The sequence below is a fragment of the Trichomonas vaginalis genome, chromosome IV (genome assembly GCF_026262505.1).
Source record: "Trichomonas vaginalis G3 chromosome IV, whole genome shotgun sequence".
Lineage (NCBI taxonomy): Eukaryota > Parabasalia > Trichomonadida > Trichomonadidae > Trichomonas > Trichomonas vaginalis.
In genome coordinates this window covers 33,419,851-33,438,281 of record NC_067206.1, presented here as the reverse complement: position 1 = coordinate 33,438,281, position 18,431 = coordinate 33,419,851, and the positions used below count along the sequence as shown (strand labels likewise).

Below are 18,431 nucleotides of genomic sequence, written 5' to 3'. Positions count from 1 at the left end.
AATAATTCGTTTGCCAAGCTAATATCAATAATTAAGAGACAAATATATGCTTTACCAGCACAAATTACTCCCTCAAATGTGTCAGAACTCAATGCTTCGTTAATAACACCTGCAATTGAGGAAAAAATATTCGATTTTGTTTCCATTTTCTGCTGTTTAACTTCATTTGTAACGACAACATCAAATTTAAATGACTCAGAGAGTTTTGATTTCAATCCTCCTCGTATAAATTTACATAAAAGTGAATCATTTAATGAATCAGTGTTTTCATTGAGTAATTCTGGCAATATCCTTCTACAAATATCTTCAAGGTTCACATGTTTATAGAATGTGTCCTGGAAGTTAATCAAAACTCGAAGATATTGATTGTAAATTTCAGATTCATAAAATAATTCAGAAATCATCGAGTCGATTCCAGTTTTGTCAAATAATCGTTCTCGAATTCCAGTTTTGTTAAATAATCGTTTTTTAAACGTACATTTCATGTAAGTCAATGAGAAAGTTTTTATTCTTGGCTTCAAAATCGGTAAGTATGATGTAGAAAGCTAGAGATATGTCAGATGCATTATCACCAATAGTTATTTTTTAAATCAAAAAAGCATCATAAATAAATTAAAATTATTACACAAATAAATACGGAAATGCGGGCTGATATTGATAGATCATATCGAATTACTTATATTGTTATCAATGATATACAACAAAACTAAATCAAACGAATTTTAAAAATTTAAATTACAAAATATTTCTTAAACCTGCAAATATTCGTTAATAAATAGTCATTGCCCATCAGAATCTTGGATATTTTACTTTATTTGAGGCTCTTTCTTATGGATATTGTCAAAGTATTTTGATAATATTCAAAAGAAGATATTTCAAGTAAGTAGATTATAATGGATTCCAAGCTTATACAAATTATAGTCTTTTAAAGAGCAGTTGTTCCAAGATATTCGAAGTTTTCAAGTATCTTGGGAAAACGGCCCTTTATAAGGCTGTAGCTTCGGTATTATAACTATCTAGTATTAAATTCACGTAATTACAGTCTTTTAAAGAGCAGTAGTTCCAAGATATTCGAAGTTTTCGATTATCTTGGAAAAACGGCCCTTTATAAGGCTGTAGCTTCGGTATTATAACTACCTAGTATTAAAGTTACATAATTACAATCTTTTAAAGAGTAATTCCTCAAAGAACTTCGAAAATTTGGAGATTCTTTGAAAAACTACTCTTTAGAGTAATTTGACTGAGGTTTTGTGTTATAAGATAAATTTTCTGTTGATATTTTTGGATTTACTGTATATAAATTGTAGATTGATCGCGAAAATCCAAAATTCTGGGGATTTTTAGAAGATACGCCCTTGAAACGAGCGTATTTGATGATTTTGCTTCATCTCTGAGCTTGGATGCTGTAAATTTTGAAGTATAAAAGAGTTATTAGTTGAAATTCATTCGCTCATTTAAAAAGTGAAATATTTTCATTGAAAAATGAAAAATTAAAGCCATTCTAGAAGCCAATCAAAAATACAATTAAAATAATATGATTCTTGGTGAAAAAATAATCCAAAAAAATGAAAAATGAAATTTGAAGAAAAAAATTACAGATTTAACAATATATGAAGGATTTTATAAATTTCTGTGTCAAATAAAGACTATTAAAATAGGTGGGGATTAAATTGTAATATGGTTTGAATTAAAAATTTGTGGAAATCAATGATATAATGTATGAAAAAGAGAGATTTTATAATAAATACAACTGAAATGTATAATGAAATTTGATCAGTATCAATAAAAAACACTCCTTTAGTAAACTTGTAGTCTGAAATATCGCATTCAGAAAAAAATACTCCAAATTTGCTCAATGAGTTTAGAAATGTAAAGATTTAGGACATGCTTTACATTTGTAAACTCATTTAGTAAACTTGTAATTTGAAATATTGCATTGAGAAAAAAGTGCTTCGAATTTACTCAATAAGCTCACAAATGTAAAGCTTTTGTATAAGCTTTACATTTGTAAACTCATTTAGTAAACTTGTGGTTTGAAATATTGCATTTAGCAAATAAGTACTCCAAATTTGCTCAATGAGTTTAGAAATGTAAATATTTAGGACATGCTTTACATTTGTAAACTCATTGAGCAAATTTGGATTAAAAAAATTTAATTTGAATTATGGGTTGTAATTCAATGTAAGATTGTCCTTTAAGTCAAAATAGACTATGAAATCAAATAAACCAAGGTAAATCGTAAGAATCTTTTTCAATTCATAATTTAATAAATAATCTTTTGCTGTATTTAAGATATCGATTAATACTTAACGAAATTTTGAATAACTGCATACGTGAATGAGATAAATGAAGTTTGAGATCTGAGGTAGAAGAATTCGAAATTTCGAATATATGCGAATTTGGTGATAACAATTGAAAAGTAAAATTTAAACTTGTCACAACACATAACAAAACTCCACCTGCATAAATCGAGTATATTGTATATGGTTGGTCTAAAATGAAAAAAGTGTACGTTTAAAATACGATTATTTAACAAAACTGGAAGGTCAACGATTATTTAACAAAACTGGAATCGACTCGAAATCATCTGATAAAAATCTGGGATCTTATTCACAAGTGCTTCAGAATTGATATTCTGCATGATACCTGATACCTCTTTTGGTTTACTCTTCAAAAATATGAAAATCATATTTTTCTAACTCCCAAGCATGGATAGTTTGAATATGGCTAAGTATTTGAAGGCAAATGCTTGTAACATTTTCGTCATTATATTGCTAAATTATGTTATAAAAAATTTCGATACAAGAAACTGGTAATATATAAGACGAAAGATTGAATACATCCAAGATAATTCCTAGCATTAGAGGAACATTTGTGTTTTCATGGAATTTTTGAACAAAATTTGAAATAAATGCTCTGAAGTATCCTTCGCTTACATTTATGAGACAATTTGTTAGAGATGATCTACAAGCTTTGTCAAATTCGTCATTCTGCTGTAAATAAGGTTCAAGAGTCATATAAATTTGATTCCTTTCTTCCTCAAAACCTGGTTCATTTGAGCCTATCCGCCTGCTAGATTTAATTGGGATAGATAATGATTTAATTGCACCGATTCTAACTTTGTAACTGATGTCTTTGTTATTAATTAATGAAATTAAGTTTAAAACATATTCACTAGGATTTTCTTCTTTAAATTTGGCGAGGAATTCAAGTGATTCCATTGATGGTGCTTGATTTTCAACTGTTGCTATAAAACAATCAGTAAAATTCATCAATAATAGATGATTTTTAATGAAATTTTTCTAGTCCGAAATTCATTTAATTCATAGCATTTTAATTAATTCGATACAATTGTGAAAGGTACTAAGGGTTTTTGAAAAGTATTCAAATGTTATCAGAAAAATAATAACGTTGTACAATTTTCTGGGACCGAATGGTGTCACCCCCGCATTATCTTATGTCGAAATATTGGGTGTTACATTACTTCATTTATTGACCTCAGATAGATATTTAGAAAATAATTGATGTTGATTATAACAAATTAATTTTTCGTACTCTATCATTGGTGAAATGCTTTGCCTAAGATTTGAAAGTTAGTATTCCAATATGTGATATTTTAACTTATCATACGTATTTGATTATACTGGAACACCACAAGTTTTCCATGCATTTCCTGGTAAATAGATTGTTGAATCTATTACTTCAATATAAGTTTAAAAAATATCAAATCAATAAATTTAATAAATGATTACAACACACACATGATTACATTGATGTGTTCCACTATTCTATGCATCAGAAAATGAACAACTTGAAGCTGTTAAATACCTTATCTCTATTGGAACTGAAAAGAAGCAAAGAATAAAGGTGGACTCCACTCATTTTGTCATCAGGAATTGGTCATCTTGAAATTATTTAATATCTTATCTCTATTGTAGCTTTTAAAGAAGAAATGACTAATTGTAGATGTATTTCATTCATTACTCCTTCTATGGTGTTTTTGGAGTTAATATTCGAAGGAATTATGATACGAATTGAATGTTTGACAAAGTTTTGAATAATAGTAAAAGTTTTTTAAGTTTGGGAATACTTTTATCGATAATTGCAAATTCTGCTTGGCAATTGCCAGTTGAAAGATGAATCAATTTGTTAGTAAATAGTTCTCTTGGACTTTTGGTTTCTACATCATTGGCAAATATTGGTGTAACCGAATTGTCAATGTAGCAATTTTCAACTGTTAATTGTTCATTACCATCATAATTATCGTTATATATCAAACATGAATAAGGAGCGGTGTTGTTACTAAAAGAGCAGCTTTTTATAGAAAGAGAATTACTTATATGGTAAATAATTCATTGATTTGATCCGGGGTTAGAATTATTTATAATATTGCATGAATCAATCATTGAGTTATAACCAAAATATATAAGATCATACATGCCTGTTCCTAAATTATTAGCAATTGTAGAATAATTAAATGTTGTAACAAAGTCATTCTCTAAAGTTTTAGAAAAATATCCAACGGGATCTTCTCTATCTGTATTTGATGAGAAATTTGTTGATGAAACAATGATATTCCCATCTATTGCATTAACTACTCTTTCGCTATCTCTTCCATTTCCAACATCGAAAAGGGAACTTTCAATAATAAAGTTTAAATTATCTCTCTCAACTTTTGTATAAGAAAATTGACCAACTCTCTGGCTTTGACATTTTGTGCAGCAGAATTTTCGTTGAACGATGGAACTATTTCTGCCAATTTGGTAGTAAATGCAACCTCCTTCTTCTTCTGAAGTGCAATTACTAAAAAAGCAGCGATTATGCAGGAATAATGTGTCGTTAATTGGGTTAAAGTTGATAACATGGTCACTATCATCAAAAAAATTACATTCATCTAAGTAATATTCATTTTTTCCTGCTGTAAGATTGCAGTTCTGGCAGTGTTTTATGGTGCTTCCTGTAAATTGGCTGCCGAAATAGTTGGTCCATGGAAAGTCATCTGAAGAAGATGACTTTCCGCAAATTTATACAATATGGCAAAAAACCGTTGATTTTTAAAACAACAATGATTTATCAACTTAGTAATGATGAATAAAATGAATTTCAAAAATAAAAATATTCACTTTTGATAATTTTGTAGATGATCAACGTCACACTTTTGCATTTGTCATTAGTAAAGTTTGACCGATCACCTATATTTTCATCAATTGTCAACCTCAAAGTCCAACATTCCTCATTTTCACGTTTTTTCAGTCCTATTTTTTATTCAATTCGTCCCCTGAGAGTTGAAAAGTCCTCATTCCGCAATTCTTTGTCTCCAGTTTACTTATCTAACGATGATACGAGAAAATATTATACAGGAACACAAGAACAAGCTGTTGAAGTAAATTCAGATGCAACCGAAGTTATATTTGATAATTGCATTTTCCAAGGTGCTAACACCTATGTCATAAGTAATAACAATAACGCAGTCTTAAGAGTCATGTGTTCAACGTTTAATAGTCTTTCAGCAACATCTACTCAAATGAATGCTCTCATATATTCAGCACAAGCAATAATTTATCATTGTTACATCAAGAATACAGTCGAAATTCCTATAATCAGTTCTTATTCTATTCAACTTGTTTCAAATAATATTGCCTCATCAAAAGGATCGTTAACCAGTCCTAATTCTAATTATTTCAAAATCAATATCATGTACAATAATATTACTTCTTCCCAGATTTCTTTGATTTCTACAACTGATTCTTCGTTTGCAAGTGAAACCGGAATTTCTTTTTCATACAATACATTACAGGGTGGATCGCAAACTCAATTTTGTACTCTTGATCCCAAATTTTCTTTTTCTTATTCTAATTTTGTCCAAAATTCGATGTCAATTTTTGAATTAAAGCAGAATTCAGTCATTTCAAACTGTGTGTTTATAGGCAATAACGGAAAAATTGCAACTTCTGCTGAATCTCCTTTCGGATATCAATATACCTTAAAATTAGTCAATTGTTTAACGGATAAGTCCATTTCTGACTGTGGTGCTGTAACAGGTGACTCATCACAGTTCGAACAGAGCTCAATAAGCAGAATTTTGTTTAATTATGCCGATGAAGATCCGAAATGTCCAACATTACCTCCAACTCCTGGTCCATCTCCAGTTCCTACAGTATCTCAATCCCCAACGCGGTCCCCTCTACCTTCAACTCCCCCTCAAACAGATAATTTACCAGAACGTACTCCCTACCCCGAAAGAACACCTGAAGAAACACCTGCTCAATCTCCTTATCCTTCACAGTCTCCTCCGCCAACGAATTCTCCAAAAGCAACAGTTAATTCGATCGGAATTATTATTGTTGTTGTTCCTGTACTGTTATTCATCATCATTATACCTATACTTGTATTGGTCATCATCAGACTTGTCAGAGAAATGAGCAGCAACGAAGCGGCCAAAAAGAACGATTATCAGAGGTTCTTCTCTGACGAAGGAAGCTCCAGCAGTGACAGACCAGATCCACTCGAGTTGAGAATGTCCAGCAGTGGAAATGACGGAGATGACGACGTATTTGCGATGTCTCTTGAAGAAAGAGGGAAATACATGCCAAAGAAGACAAGTTCTCAGACAAAAGATGAAATTATATATGATTTCATGAATGCTTAGTTGTAATTTATTCATAAAGTTTTGTTATTTTTTTATTAATTGAGATTTTTTTAAAATGGCAGCAAAATAAAGCTATTGTTAACGATAAATGGACTATAGTTAATGTATTTAACTCTATTTTAAATAAATATCATTTAAAAAAACTGGATTCAATTTGAATAAAATGGAAAGTAAGCATATGTTATTATCCTTTAATATAATAATATAAGAAAATCTAGCATAGACATGATGCATAGCATTTTTTAATGAAATAAAATATTCTTTTTCTGGGAATTGCAACATTCATAACTATAAATGAATGTGGATGATAATTGAAAATATATTTGGAACTTATACATTATAAAAATACATGGGATTCTAATGAAATTTGAATATTTCATTGGTTTAAAAAAGATATCTGTGATTTTTAATTTTTATATGGAACTAAAGACATGTATCAATGTAGATGATAAATATAGAAGGAATTCATTTTGTTTCAAAGCAGGATTTTAAATGGAGATTTTAGTCGAATTGACTTTTGAAATATTTCACTGAGATGACTCAAAGAATTGAATTTAATAAACGATGATTTAGTGTTAAGAAAAGTGAACTGACCAATTCAGATGTCTGCTACAGCCTATTTCACATTCCATGGTCATGTACAATATGCAATGTTCCGCCAAACAATTATGCGTGGAGCCATAAAGCGTGGAATCGAAGCTGGTGCTACAAATTGCACAGATGATAAGAATAAAGTTATTGCAACATTCAGAGGCGATCGTGCTAAGATTGATGACCTTGTCAAAACAATTGGAAGTGGAGAAGTATTAAACTCATGGAAGGCTCAAGTTACATCTTATGAAGAAAACAAAGAAGGAAAGGCTATTGAAGAGCACGAAGTAACCAACCAGAACGTTGATACTATCAAGTGGCCAGGAGAAGTTGAGATTTATATCTGCTAAATCTTGGTAAATTTAGTTTATAGAAATCAAAAACTGGTTTTTTATTATAAAGAGATTTTAGATACTATTATAAAATATTTTCTGTCTATAAATACACAATATAGTACTTTTAATCCTAATAATTAAACAAAATTTTCCAAATTAATGAAAATTTTACTTGCATTTACAGACAGATCAACTTTACCTCTACAATCAATTAGATTTTAGCAATGCAAGAGATACATACTCAAATATTAAATTTTGAATTTCAGCATTTTTTGTTTTTTAGAGTACAGCATGCAGAACTGTGTTGTAAATTCCTGAAATTTTCACTAATGATTGGCTTTTATTGAGTTTAAATTCTTTATTTAATTTTATGAGATTTGATAAAAAAAAATGCATGATGACTAATAGTTTATGTCTGAAAAAGCTCGAAAATGCAATAAATAGCTCATTTAAAGTAATAATCAACATTTTATTCTTAAATTGATGTAATTAAGGTGAATTTGGTTATTTATTCTCTTCATTGAGCTTTCCCTTTTTTTCTTCCTCTTCCTCAGCTTCTTTGAATTCTTCATCAGTGTTAATTAGTGGAATTGCCTTTTCATTTGCTAATTTTTCTTCATCAGCTCTCTTTGCAGCAGCCTTATCCTGCATTTCGAATACTGAATATGCAATTGTACCAATCATACCTAAAACTAAACCGCCAATCTTCTTAATTCTTTGTTCGTTTGTTTCTTCAACATTTGAGTCAAGGAAAATGAGTCCAAAGACGAAAATAAGGATTGTCTTTGCATGGCCAACGACTTGGAATGTAACTGCAGAGGCTTTTCCGATAATAGAAATTCCGAAGACGTTTGCCCAAACTGCGATCATGCCTGTCATGAAAATCCAGAAGAGTTCCATTGGTTTAAATGGATGCATTAAAATTGAGTTGCTTCCTGGGACTTCGTAGAATATTGCGCAGAAAAAGCTGATAATTGTCATTGGAAGTGAGTTAGCAAGTTGGTATGATGGGCCACTAATGTGGTATGTGTTAGAAATAACGTTTGTTTGGATTTGGAAAACAACATTGAAAAATACGTAAATCATGGAAACGATGGTACCTGGGAGGTTGACACTTACTTCATTGACGGTGAAAAGTCCGACTCCAACAAGTAAAACTGCTAAAGTGCAAAGAGTTCTAAATGGTGTCTTTTTGTTGTAAACAAAGTAGTTTGTAGCGACCATTGCTGGAATGCAAAGAAGTTTGGTGAGTTGGTAAAAGCCGACCGAGTTCAATTTCAAAGAAAAGTTTGCAAAAATAATTCCGGCAACACTTTCGAAAGCGCAAGTAAGTCTCATTTTAAGAGGCATGCTAGTGGCACGTTCAAAAAACTTAAGCGAGCAAAGCAATTCAAGAACACCCCAAGTGCATAAGAAATGAAATGTGGACAAAGAGATTGGCCATCTGAAGCCATAATTTTGCATGACGTATTTGTTTAGCAAGATTAATGATGTTGATGTAGCCATAGAACCAACAATAAGGAAGGGAGTGCCTAAGCCCATTTTTGTAAAAAATTTCTGAATCGTATACAATTTTTGGAAAATATCATTTCGTTGATTTATACTAATAAATATTAAATATTATAAAAAATTGTTTCTAAAAAATTTGAATAAAAAAATGGCTCGACCTACGCAATCTATACACATAACTATTTGAGTGAAATTTCTCAGCTTCAGAGAGGGAATAGGATATTTGTAAGCTCCTATTCTCTCGAGAAAGTTCGAAAACTTGTTCACATTCAGATCCATTTGCAACCAAGTTTTCGAACTTTTTCAGAGGAATTGTGAATCATTACATTCATTATATCGAAATGCTAAATGAATCAAAACTTTGGCTTTCTGAGTTCTACGACTTTTTTTTTTTTCAACATTTTCAGTACACAATGACATTCCAACTTGGAGAGTCAAATGTTGAACTTACAGCTAACGAAGCGCACAGAAAGATTCAAGACGATCTATTTTATGATGTTTTTGAAACTGAATATGAAAGATATCTTGACTATTTAAAACTTGATATTAATGAATGGCACCTCCTTTACAAACAATGCAGAGAAAAAGAAATGAAATTCGGTACTATTGAACATGCCAACGTAGATTTAGCAAATAAAGTCGAAGATTTTAAGGCATTCCTCGATACAGCTTACGGGTTTCAACATGCAACTCCACTTCTTACTATTCGTAATGATTTGGATGAAGTTCTAGTCAATAATACTGAACAAATAATTCAAAACCATAAGTTAGAATTAGAAACTGCCGAAAACGAATTCCGAGTCTTAAACACTGAATACAATGAGAAAAATACCGAAAATAATAATTTGAAACAGGAAGTTAATCAAAAGAAAGAGGCAGCGAATGCAAAAGCAGCTGAGTACCAAAAACTACAAGATGAATGTGAGCGCAAAGAACAATTATACAAAAAAAATAAAAAAATTATAATTGAAAAGAGAATTGAGTTAGCTAATAGCAAGCATGATGCAAACCTAGCCCAAGAAGAGTTAGATTTTACAAATGAAGAGAAAGCCAAGTATGAAGATACAGATGGCGAACCATGTTGCTCACACCTCTCTGTTTTACTCGGTGGTTTTCATCAAAAATATATTAGTACGTTTAGATTAACCCTTTACACTTTAATAATTTTACTTGGCGCAGTTTCAATTTCCGGAATTTTCACTTGTGTCCATCCATTTGAAAATGACACCGATTCCAAGTATTTCTTACTATTTTGGTTCTTACCTTACATTGGAGCTTTCTTATCTTGTGCATTATTTGTATTTACCAAAAGACTCTTGGATAATAAGAATTTTGACACCATATTCTTTTTGAGTGATCGAAGGGTACTCATTTCGATACTTAATTTGGTCCTTATTGGGTTAATAATTTTATATTATTTCTTCAATACAGAAATGGCAGCATGCTTAGTTATAAGAGCATTTCAGGGACTTATTGTTGGGTTTTTATCTATTGTTTATCCTGTTTCGCTCTTCCAACTCGGAAAAACAAAGCAACCTTTGTATTTGTTTTCATTTTTCTTAGTTTTTCTTGCATTCGGAGTCATTTTTTGTGTCCCATTACAACAGAAGTGGCCTCTTTATATTGTTATCTTCCCAGGCCTCCAAACAATCCTAATCTGGTTCATAAGCAAAAGCTCTTTCAACTTTGTCAACTTGAAATTCGAATTTCGAGTTGATTTTAAGTTCCATTTAGAGTTTCTTGTCATAGGATTGCATATTCTTCAGCCATTCCTCGGTCCTTTCACATTATGGACATTGATTTCACGTGTTTACTCCAATCCATTGGATAATGTCAGATTCATTATTCCATTTGTTGTTGGAAGTTTCGTTTTTTGTGTCTTTTTGATTATTCTTCGCATGAGGAGCGATAATACATTTGGATTAGCATCGATTATTGTTTCTATTCCTTGTCTTGTTTTCGCTTTTATCGGAACTCTTTTGATTATTTTACACAAAGATTATTATGGACTTATGATCATGTCATTTTCTAACGGCATTGGACTGTTACAGTTGCCTTGGCTTCCTTATTACGAAACAAGAACTCGAATGAGACCAAAAACATTTGGTTTTTATTGGGGCTTGTATTGGCTTTCCACATCAATTTCTTCAGCGATACTCACTAATCTTAGCTTATATCACTTGTCATTTGTATGGCTTAGTATCATTCTTGTAATAATTATCTTTTTCTCACTTTATCTCACTTTCTTCAAACTCGACACATGCCATACAATACTCTGATATTAACATTCATTATACTTTGTGTTTATTTTAAAGATTCTTTCTTGAATTATTTTTCATAATTTTTCTCATCTTTGGAAATTTGCACAATTTTACACCTAGGTCTCAAGTTTAGCTTCTGATGATCTATTCTATCTATGACCTAAATATGAGGCCTTTTCTCAGACTAGAAATGGTGATGGTAAACTTTTTTTTTCAATATTCCGATTTATCACCAGTATTCTTAATGAATTTGTTTTTAATATTTCTATTTAAGGTTATTTTGAAAGAAGAAAGAGAAATATCTGAAAAAGTCGCATTCATTTTTTAACGATAACTACTTTTTGAGAAGTTTACATCATGGTTTTACCGAAAATCATGATTTTTCAACAAATTTCATTTCAGTTTCAGATTAGTATATTATTCCACTAAAAAGAATCTTGTTATCTTTCGATTTCAAAACATACGACTTTTTTTTTTAGGTCTAAGTTTTAGAGAATGACCACGGCTATTCAGCGGCCTGCGTCAGAGTCTATAAGTGATTCATCAGATTATTATTCTTATAGTACAACTATTAGTACCAAAAACTCAATTACCAGCGAAAATAAGCAATCAGAATCTGTATCTTCGTCAACTACAGAACAACATTCAGAAGCTAAAGCAGAAACTAAAAGTCCTAAAGAACTTATTCAAGATGGAACATTTTTCACAGTATACAAAGATATAAATCAAATAAAAACCGTTTTAAAGGAGAACGAGCTTACTTATGATGAATCCATTAAGATCCTTGACCAATTAAAAACGGTTCAGATCCCTGATAACCAAGATTCTAAGATATTAAAAGTATATAAATTCAAAATTTTTAAATATCTGAAAATTAAGTTCGACAACAAACTTGTTAACATTCACGAATTCATTAAAAAGGCGAATACCGTACTAGAACTCTCCGTATTAGCATCAATGGAGCAATTTCTAACAAATTTACAAAATGATCAATGCGATCTTAGATTAGGAGCAACTCCAGAGCAAGCCGCAGAGATTCAGAGGCTCAGAAATCTCATTGACCAGAAGAAAGCTGAAATTAGGCAAACAAACAAAAATATCCAAAATTTAAGTACCGAAAAGCCTCAGATTGAGTTAGAAGGCGAAACTGCAGAGAAACAGATCAATGATATACAAAACGATATCAATACTTTCAAATCAGGACATCAAAAAATTTTTGAATTAGAAGAATTTGATGACGGAATTGATGTTGAAATTGCCAACGAGAGCCAACGAGCTGCAGACATACGAAAGAGTGCCAATAACAACTGGCAAGAGATCAATAAAAGCAAAAGAAAGTTTTACCAATATTTCAAAAAAGATAATTCAGATGAACAATTCAGCGATCTTATTTCATCAGGCTCAGCTGAAGGAGGAGTCAAAATGACGAAGTTTGGCTTCCATTTACTATGTTTATTGATTGTTATTGGTGGAATTACTCTTTCAGGACCAATGGTTTGTTCATCTCCTTATGAATTTGAAACGACAAAGAATATTTTGTTCTATGCTTTACCAATGTTTGGAGCTTCTATTCCTCCTTTTGTTTATATGTTTATGAAACTATTATGTGACGAAGACGAGAAAACTATTTTCTTTATTTCTGACAAAAGAATTTTAATTTCTGTCATTGACTTAGTTTTTGTTGGATTAACAATTGGACTTCATTTTTCACCCAAAGTAGTTCCTTTGCATTTATTAATTAGAACACTTCAAGGTTTTGTTGTTGGCATAATGTCTTTTGTTTATCCAATGACATTAAGACAAGTTGCATCAAAGAAGAAATATAAGACATATTTAGCTGTTTATTTTGTTTTCTTCGGTTTGGGAATTTTCTTGTTCAGAACAATCGGAGTTCATTGGATCAAAATTATTTGTATTATTCCTTTCTTACAAGGTTTATTGATCTGGGTCTCTAATGACAATAATTACAAAGAAATTGATCTCTCTCGTTATATATTTTATAAAGAATCAAATGATATTTATGTTGTTCAAACAATAGCTACATTCATAGTTCATGCATTTATTGGATCTATTACATTTTGGATTGGATTATATCGATTTAATTATGATTATTTATCTATTTTCAAATATACAATAACTTTCATTTCTCCATTGATTGTTTTCACAATTATTTTCCGATTCTTTACAAATGAAATATGGGAAAGATTTACAATTTACTATTATATTTTGTCAGACATTTTGTATTTTATTGGATGCGGAATTGGTTTAGGATTGAAAGATACGATTGGATTTTATCTAATGGCAGTAGCAAGTGGATCAGGTCTATTTTTCCTTTGTTGGGATCATTATTTCATTCTTAGAAAAGCCAATCCAGTATCAACGATGGCATTTTCATGGAGTTTGTTTTGGTTTGTCAATGGATTTTCAGCGGTATTGTATCTGATGACAACACCTTTTATTTGGTTCATTGTTGGCGCAAGTGTTTTAGGTCTGTATATATTAAGTATGATTATTTGTGTCATTTTCTACAACGATCATTATATACTTGATTTTGATTTAAGATCCGATAACGAATTCTTTAACACAATAATTTATTGTTTATCAGCAATAGCAATTGGCGCAGCAGTAGTTGGAAAATGCAACTTGAAAGATGATTATTATGTTATGATATATCATACTGTTCCTCTCTTTGGTGCAGCATTTGCATCTCTTATTACAGTTTTGTTTAAGATCTGTTTAGATTATAAATATATTTTCATCTTCGAAAATCGAGAATTGCAGTTAATGGTGTTTAACATCATTTTTATTATTTCAACAGCAATTGTAGGATATCTTGATAATCCAATTATTGTCTTAGTGTTTAGAGGTATTGAAGGTATAGCAATTGGTTTCTTGGCTTTTCTTTCATCAATAATGATTTCAGAGCTTCAGAAAGAATTCTTTAGTTTTTATTTGGGTAGTTTTGCTGTTGGACTTAGTATTGGTAATTGTATTCTTGAGAAATGGCCGATTCTTGCATTATTAGCATCATCATTGCAGGCAATGACCATTTGCTTTTTGGAGCCAAATAAAGCCACGGATTTCGATTTCGATTGCGAATTATTTACTGGCAAGGAATATGAATGGGCTACTCCTATTCTTACAACATTAGATGCGTTTGTTGGTGTTATTGGAATATTTATTTATAACTCAAGAAATGCTAAATCATATCTTGATGCTTTTTATTATGACATTGCATTTTGTGCTGCAGCAATTATGAGTATAGTTATATTTTATTTTATTTTTAACGAAAATGATGGAGAACCATTAACCTTACTATATCATTATCTTTCAATTGTTGTTCTTCTTGTTGGATTTGTCTTATATTATCTTCAAATAACTGCAGGATTATATGTAATAGGTGCTGGAATTGGTTTTGGTGCATTTAATGTTCCATGGGCTTGTTTCATATCAGATAATTATTATGGACCCTCATTTATTTTTGCATGGGGATGTTTCTGGATTGCTAATGGAAGTGCAGCATTCCTTTATCTTAAAGTAAGATCTGAAACTTGGGCAGTTATTGGTTGGATAAGCATGACTGTACTTGTAGGCATAGCAGCATTGGCTGGATATGTTTTGTTTACAAAAGCTATCAGGCATAATTGTGCTCTCAACAATAGTGTATTCTGGTGTATTTTCTTAGGATTAGGAGGAATTCTTGTTGGAACAATCATCGCGCCTGGCATCTATGATGATGACGAGTATCATTATCCACAAGGTATATCACCTGATTATAATAGTAGTGATTTTTCAAATTATTATTATAATCATTATTACGAAGAATACATTGAGGATCATAAATCCGGTTTTGAGGTTAATTTCCGATGGCAATTTGGCTCTTGGGGAAAGTTCAGTTCGTATCCTCCGTTATTCGCCTTGGTTGGAGCCGGAATAACAATTTTAATTGATATGTGTGTACTAAGTGATTTGAGAATTTTATTTACAATAGCAAACTTTGCATATATATTGTTCACAGGCTTAATGATTATTGGTGGTATTCCAATGATTGTATTCAAATATTTACAATCGGTTGCCATAGGATCTTTTTCAATCCTAATTCCACTTATGATGAGATCAGTTGCATCATCAGAAGGCTTTTATCATGCTATTAGTTTTTATTTATTAATGATACCTGTTGGAATGTTAATTGTATCTTATGTGCAAATATATTATATGTATTTTGTACATGCATTGCCATTATTTTATATTATTCTAATATGGTTCTCAGATGAATTCGATTATGAATGTGATGATGCAGACGGTAGTGATGATCCTACTTATTTTGATATGGCTCTAGCCCTTGCCGCACCATTTTACAGAGGATTTTGCTGCAATTGTTTATGGGTTTATCATTACAAAGGAATGGGAAAGTTTGTATCAATGCTGCATGTAATTTTAGGAGTAGTATTCGCTATTTTGTACGGCATGTGTGTTGGTTGTGACTATTTAGATTCAACTTGTTATACTATTTTCAAATTTCAAATGGGACTCCTTTATTTGGCAGCTGGTATCGTTGCAGTTATTTTTATTGGTGATAATTCAGATAGAACGCCTGCAATTGCTGTTATGGCCGCTGCATACAGCTTTGGAATCTTTCAATTACCATACCTAAGATCTGCCAATAATCATGATGCTTTTTCTATCTCTATGTTTACATTAATGAATTGGTTTTCAAGCACCATTTCATCTGTAATGTGGTATTACATTCCACGTATAACAAGTATAATAGTACTTGTTGGATGCGTACTATTCTTCATTGCAAGATTTATAAGATGGATTTGTCATTAAATTTTAAATCTTTTACTTTCAGCAAATAGAGAAAATACTATAAAAACATGTTAATCTTTCATTAATTTGGAATCTTTTCTTTTTGAATATTAATTTTTGAAATCTCCCTTCGTAAAGTCTATAATTCAAATTTTTGATAGAGGTTCATTCAATACTGAGGTAGAAAAATGATAGGGAGACTTTGCGTAGTTAATTGGGTTTAATTTCCAAATTATTTTTCGAAAATTCCACGTTTCATATATGTAATTAATCAATAATTGAAATGTATAGCTAGTTCCCTTCGATAATATATCATTCGATGTTTGGAAAATTGATCAATTTTTCATTTATGAATTCAATACTCTAAGCTTGAATAAATTGAAGTAGACATGTCAGCATTATGAACCATTTAATTCAATTTATTATTCAATTAAAAGGTTCTAAATGAGGTTAATATGAGATATGAGAAAAAACAAAAAAATTAATCGAATAGCAAAACAAAAACAATTTATATTAGTCTGATTTTCCTCCTTTGAAGCCGTTTGTCTTTCTATGCTTATAGATGAAGAAAATTATATAAATAACAAGCTCAACTAAAGCAATTTTTCGCAGAATTTCAATAATTGCCTCATTCTTTTGTGGTTCAAGGCCAAGAGCTGACTCAAGACCGCATTTTCCTATTGATATATCCTTTACCGCTTCCATCATCTCTTTTTTAATACTTTCCATAGAAATAACTGCTTCCGATCGTATTCCCTTTATCTTATGATTAAGTTCTATCCATAAATCTTCAAGAGATTCTCTTGTTGCGTTAAGATTTTCACTTGCAGCCTCAATTTTGTCTTGTGCTGTATTCAAAGGTATTTCTAAACGATTTCTGATTATTCTTTCCAGTGCTCCTGACGTTATTGAGTTCATTGATCTTTCATATAACTCAATTATAATATCTATTGCATCTTTGAGCATTATATCGGTTCCTGTAACATTCTGGATCTCTTTTAGCTGAGAAATGTAGAACAATGACTTCGGCATCTTCGATCTTCTTCCTTTCTTCTTTAATTGACGTTCGTAATAGCGAGAATAGATGATTTTTCTGTTATGTGATTCTATTTTAGGGTCAAAAATCTCTTGTAAAGGTTCGTTTGAATATGTTTGAACTGTATGAAGAGAAAATGAAGTTCCGCTCGTATTTGAGTTCTTAGCAACAAATGAGAAGTAGCCACGGTTGATTAAAGTTGGGTAGCTGAAGATAAACAAGTCTTTGTATTGTCCTGCGATTGATGTCTCGCATGATGAAACTTTAACAATATCTGAGAGCTTTTGGAAGAGTAAGAACAACTTCTTCGTTGTTTTGGGGAATGTTACATTGCCAATATTTAGGTATTCAAACTTTGTGATGTTAATTCCATCATATGCTCCAAAATATATTGGATAGGAGCCATCTGCGCTTTCTGAACTAGTATTTATCCATATGGAAAAGCCTTTGATGTCTTCTGTAGTGAGTTGGCACACTTGATCACTGTAATAAAAATAAAAACCATCTCCAGGTTTATAATCTTCAATAGATAATTCTAAGTATACCATCCAATCGTTGAATAGTGTAGGAACACGTTGGCAAACTGCGCCGAACTCTTTTGCTGCTTCAGATGTCAGTTGCAAATGTGATTTTTTATTAAGAGCATTGCCAAGAAGCGTCCAGTTTCCGATTTCACTGATATTTGTGAACTCAAACACTGGTGTTAAGCTATATCTAGGTATAAAAGATGCCCCAAAAATCGAAAAGAAAAGAATCATTTGTCACCTTTTGTTAATTTTTAGTATGTCATTTACAGCTGAAGAACAAGCGCTTATTGAAAAGGCTTTTGAGTTATTAAAGAACGAAAACGCAGCTAGTAAAATTGTTAGAGACCAGTGGCTTACTCCATATGATGCTTATTCTCAGTTTATCGCAACAGTTAAAACAAAATTTGGTAAAGACGAAGCACTTGCGAAATATCTTAAAGAAGTTTATAATACAGATTCAATAGATGATGCTCTTACACCAAAAGTAATGTTCGAATTAGCACTTACAAATTTAATCAACACATTTCTTAAGAAATAATAAATAAACTATGTGTATTTTCATTAATATCCTTGTAAATACTAATAATTTTTTATATTTATTTTTTTGGCTCTAAAAAAAGATCATTTGAGAAATTGGCTAATTAATTCATTTATTTTATTTTTTAGTTCATAAATTTAAACAGGGGTTAACACTATTCAATCAAAATTTGATCA

General features: G+C 31.0%; 9 protein-coding genes across 9 annotated transcripts, besides 2 other annotated features; 5 read left to right on the top strand and 4 right to left on the bottom strand.

Annotated features, from left to right (window-relative positions):
• Nucleotides 1–913: 913 nt before the first annotated feature.
• Nucleotides 914–1,229: a mobile genetic element.
• Nucleotides 1,230–1,796: 567 nt separating this feature from the next.
• Nucleotides 1,797–2,139: a mobile genetic element.
• A 635-nt stretch (nt 2,140–2,774) lies between these two features.
• TVAGG3_0214610 (armadillo (ARM) repeat-containing protein family) lies at nt 2,775–3,272 on the bottom strand (the record flags this gene model as incomplete). The annotated part of the gene is made up of 1 exon (XM_001317278.1): nt 2,775–3,272. One exon carries the CDS (start codon nt 3,270–3,272, stop codon nt 2,775–2,777), a length of 498 nt encoding a protein of 165 aa, XP_001317313.1.
• A 1,151-nt stretch (nt 3,273–4,423) lies between these two features.
• TVAGG3_0214600 (uncharacterized protein) lies at nt 4,424–5,013 on the bottom strand (the record flags this gene model as incomplete). The annotated part of the gene is made up of 1 exon (XM_001317279.2): nt 4,655–4,894. One exon carries the CDS (start codon nt 4,892–4,894, stop codon nt 4,655–4,657), a length of 240 nt encoding a protein of 79 aa, XP_001317314.1.
• Nucleotides 5,014–5,140: 127 nt separating this feature from the next.
• TVAGG3_0214590 (pectin lyase-like family) lies at nt 5,141–6,673 on the top strand (the record flags this gene model as incomplete). The annotated part of the gene is made up of 1 exon (XM_001317280.1): nt 5,141–6,649. One exon carries the CDS (start codon nt 5,141–5,143, stop codon nt 6,647–6,649), a length of 1,509 nt encoding a protein of 502 aa, XP_001317315.1.
• Nucleotides 6,674–7,243: 570 nt separating this feature from the next.
• On the top strand, nt 7,244–7,664 carry TVAGG3_0214580 (acylphosphatase family; the record flags this gene model as incomplete). The annotated part of the gene is made up of 1 exon (XM_001317281.1): nt 7,252–7,590. The coding sequence occupies one exon, from the start codon at nt 7,252–7,254 to the stop codon at nt 7,588–7,590; it is 339 nt and encodes a 112-aa protein (XP_001317316.1).
• A 359-nt stretch (nt 7,665–8,023) lies between these two features.
• TVAGG3_0214570 (carbohydrate transport) lies at nt 8,024–9,130 on the bottom strand (the record flags this gene model as incomplete). Its single annotated transcript, XM_001317282.1, has 1 exon — nt 8,080–9,117. One exon carries the CDS (start codon nt 9,115–9,117, stop codon nt 8,080–8,082), a length of 1,038 nt encoding a protein of 345 aa, XP_001317317.1.
• A 122-nt stretch (nt 9,131–9,252) lies between these two features.
• On the top strand, nt 9,253–11,549 carry TVAGG3_0214560 (Major Facilitator Superdomain-containing protein; the record flags this gene model as incomplete). Its single annotated transcript, XM_001317283.1, has 1 exon — nt 9,498–11,363. One exon carries the CDS (start codon nt 9,498–9,500, stop codon nt 11,361–11,363), a length of 1,866 nt encoding a protein of 621 aa, XP_001317318.1.
• Nucleotides 11,550–11,840: 291 nt separating this feature from the next.
• TVAGG3_0214550 (Major Facilitator Superfamily (MFS) general substrate transporter family) lies at nt 11,841–16,175 on the top strand (the record flags this gene model as incomplete). The annotated part of the gene is made up of 1 exon (XM_001317284.1): nt 11,841–16,175. One exon carries the CDS (start codon nt 11,841–11,843, stop codon nt 16,173–16,175), a length of 4,335 nt encoding a protein of 1,444 aa, XP_001317319.1.
• A 492-nt stretch (nt 16,176–16,667) lies between these two features.
• On the bottom strand, nt 16,668–17,948 carry TVAGG3_0214540 (lectin leg-like domain-containing protein; the record flags this gene model as incomplete). The annotated part of the gene is made up of 1 exon (XM_001317285.1): nt 16,668–17,948. One exon carries the CDS (start codon nt 17,946–17,948, stop codon nt 16,668–16,670), a length of 1,281 nt encoding a protein of 426 aa, XP_001317320.1.
• A 25-nt stretch (nt 17,949–17,973) lies between these two features.
• On the top strand, nt 17,974–18,255 carry TVAGG3_0214530 (uncharacterized protein; the record flags this gene model as incomplete). The annotated part of the gene is made up of 1 exon (XM_001317286.1): nt 17,974–18,255. The coding sequence occupies one exon, from the start codon at nt 17,974–17,976 to the stop codon at nt 18,253–18,255; it is 282 nt and encodes a 93-aa protein (XP_001317321.1).
• Between the last annotated feature and the right edge of the window lie 176 nt (nt 18,256–18,431).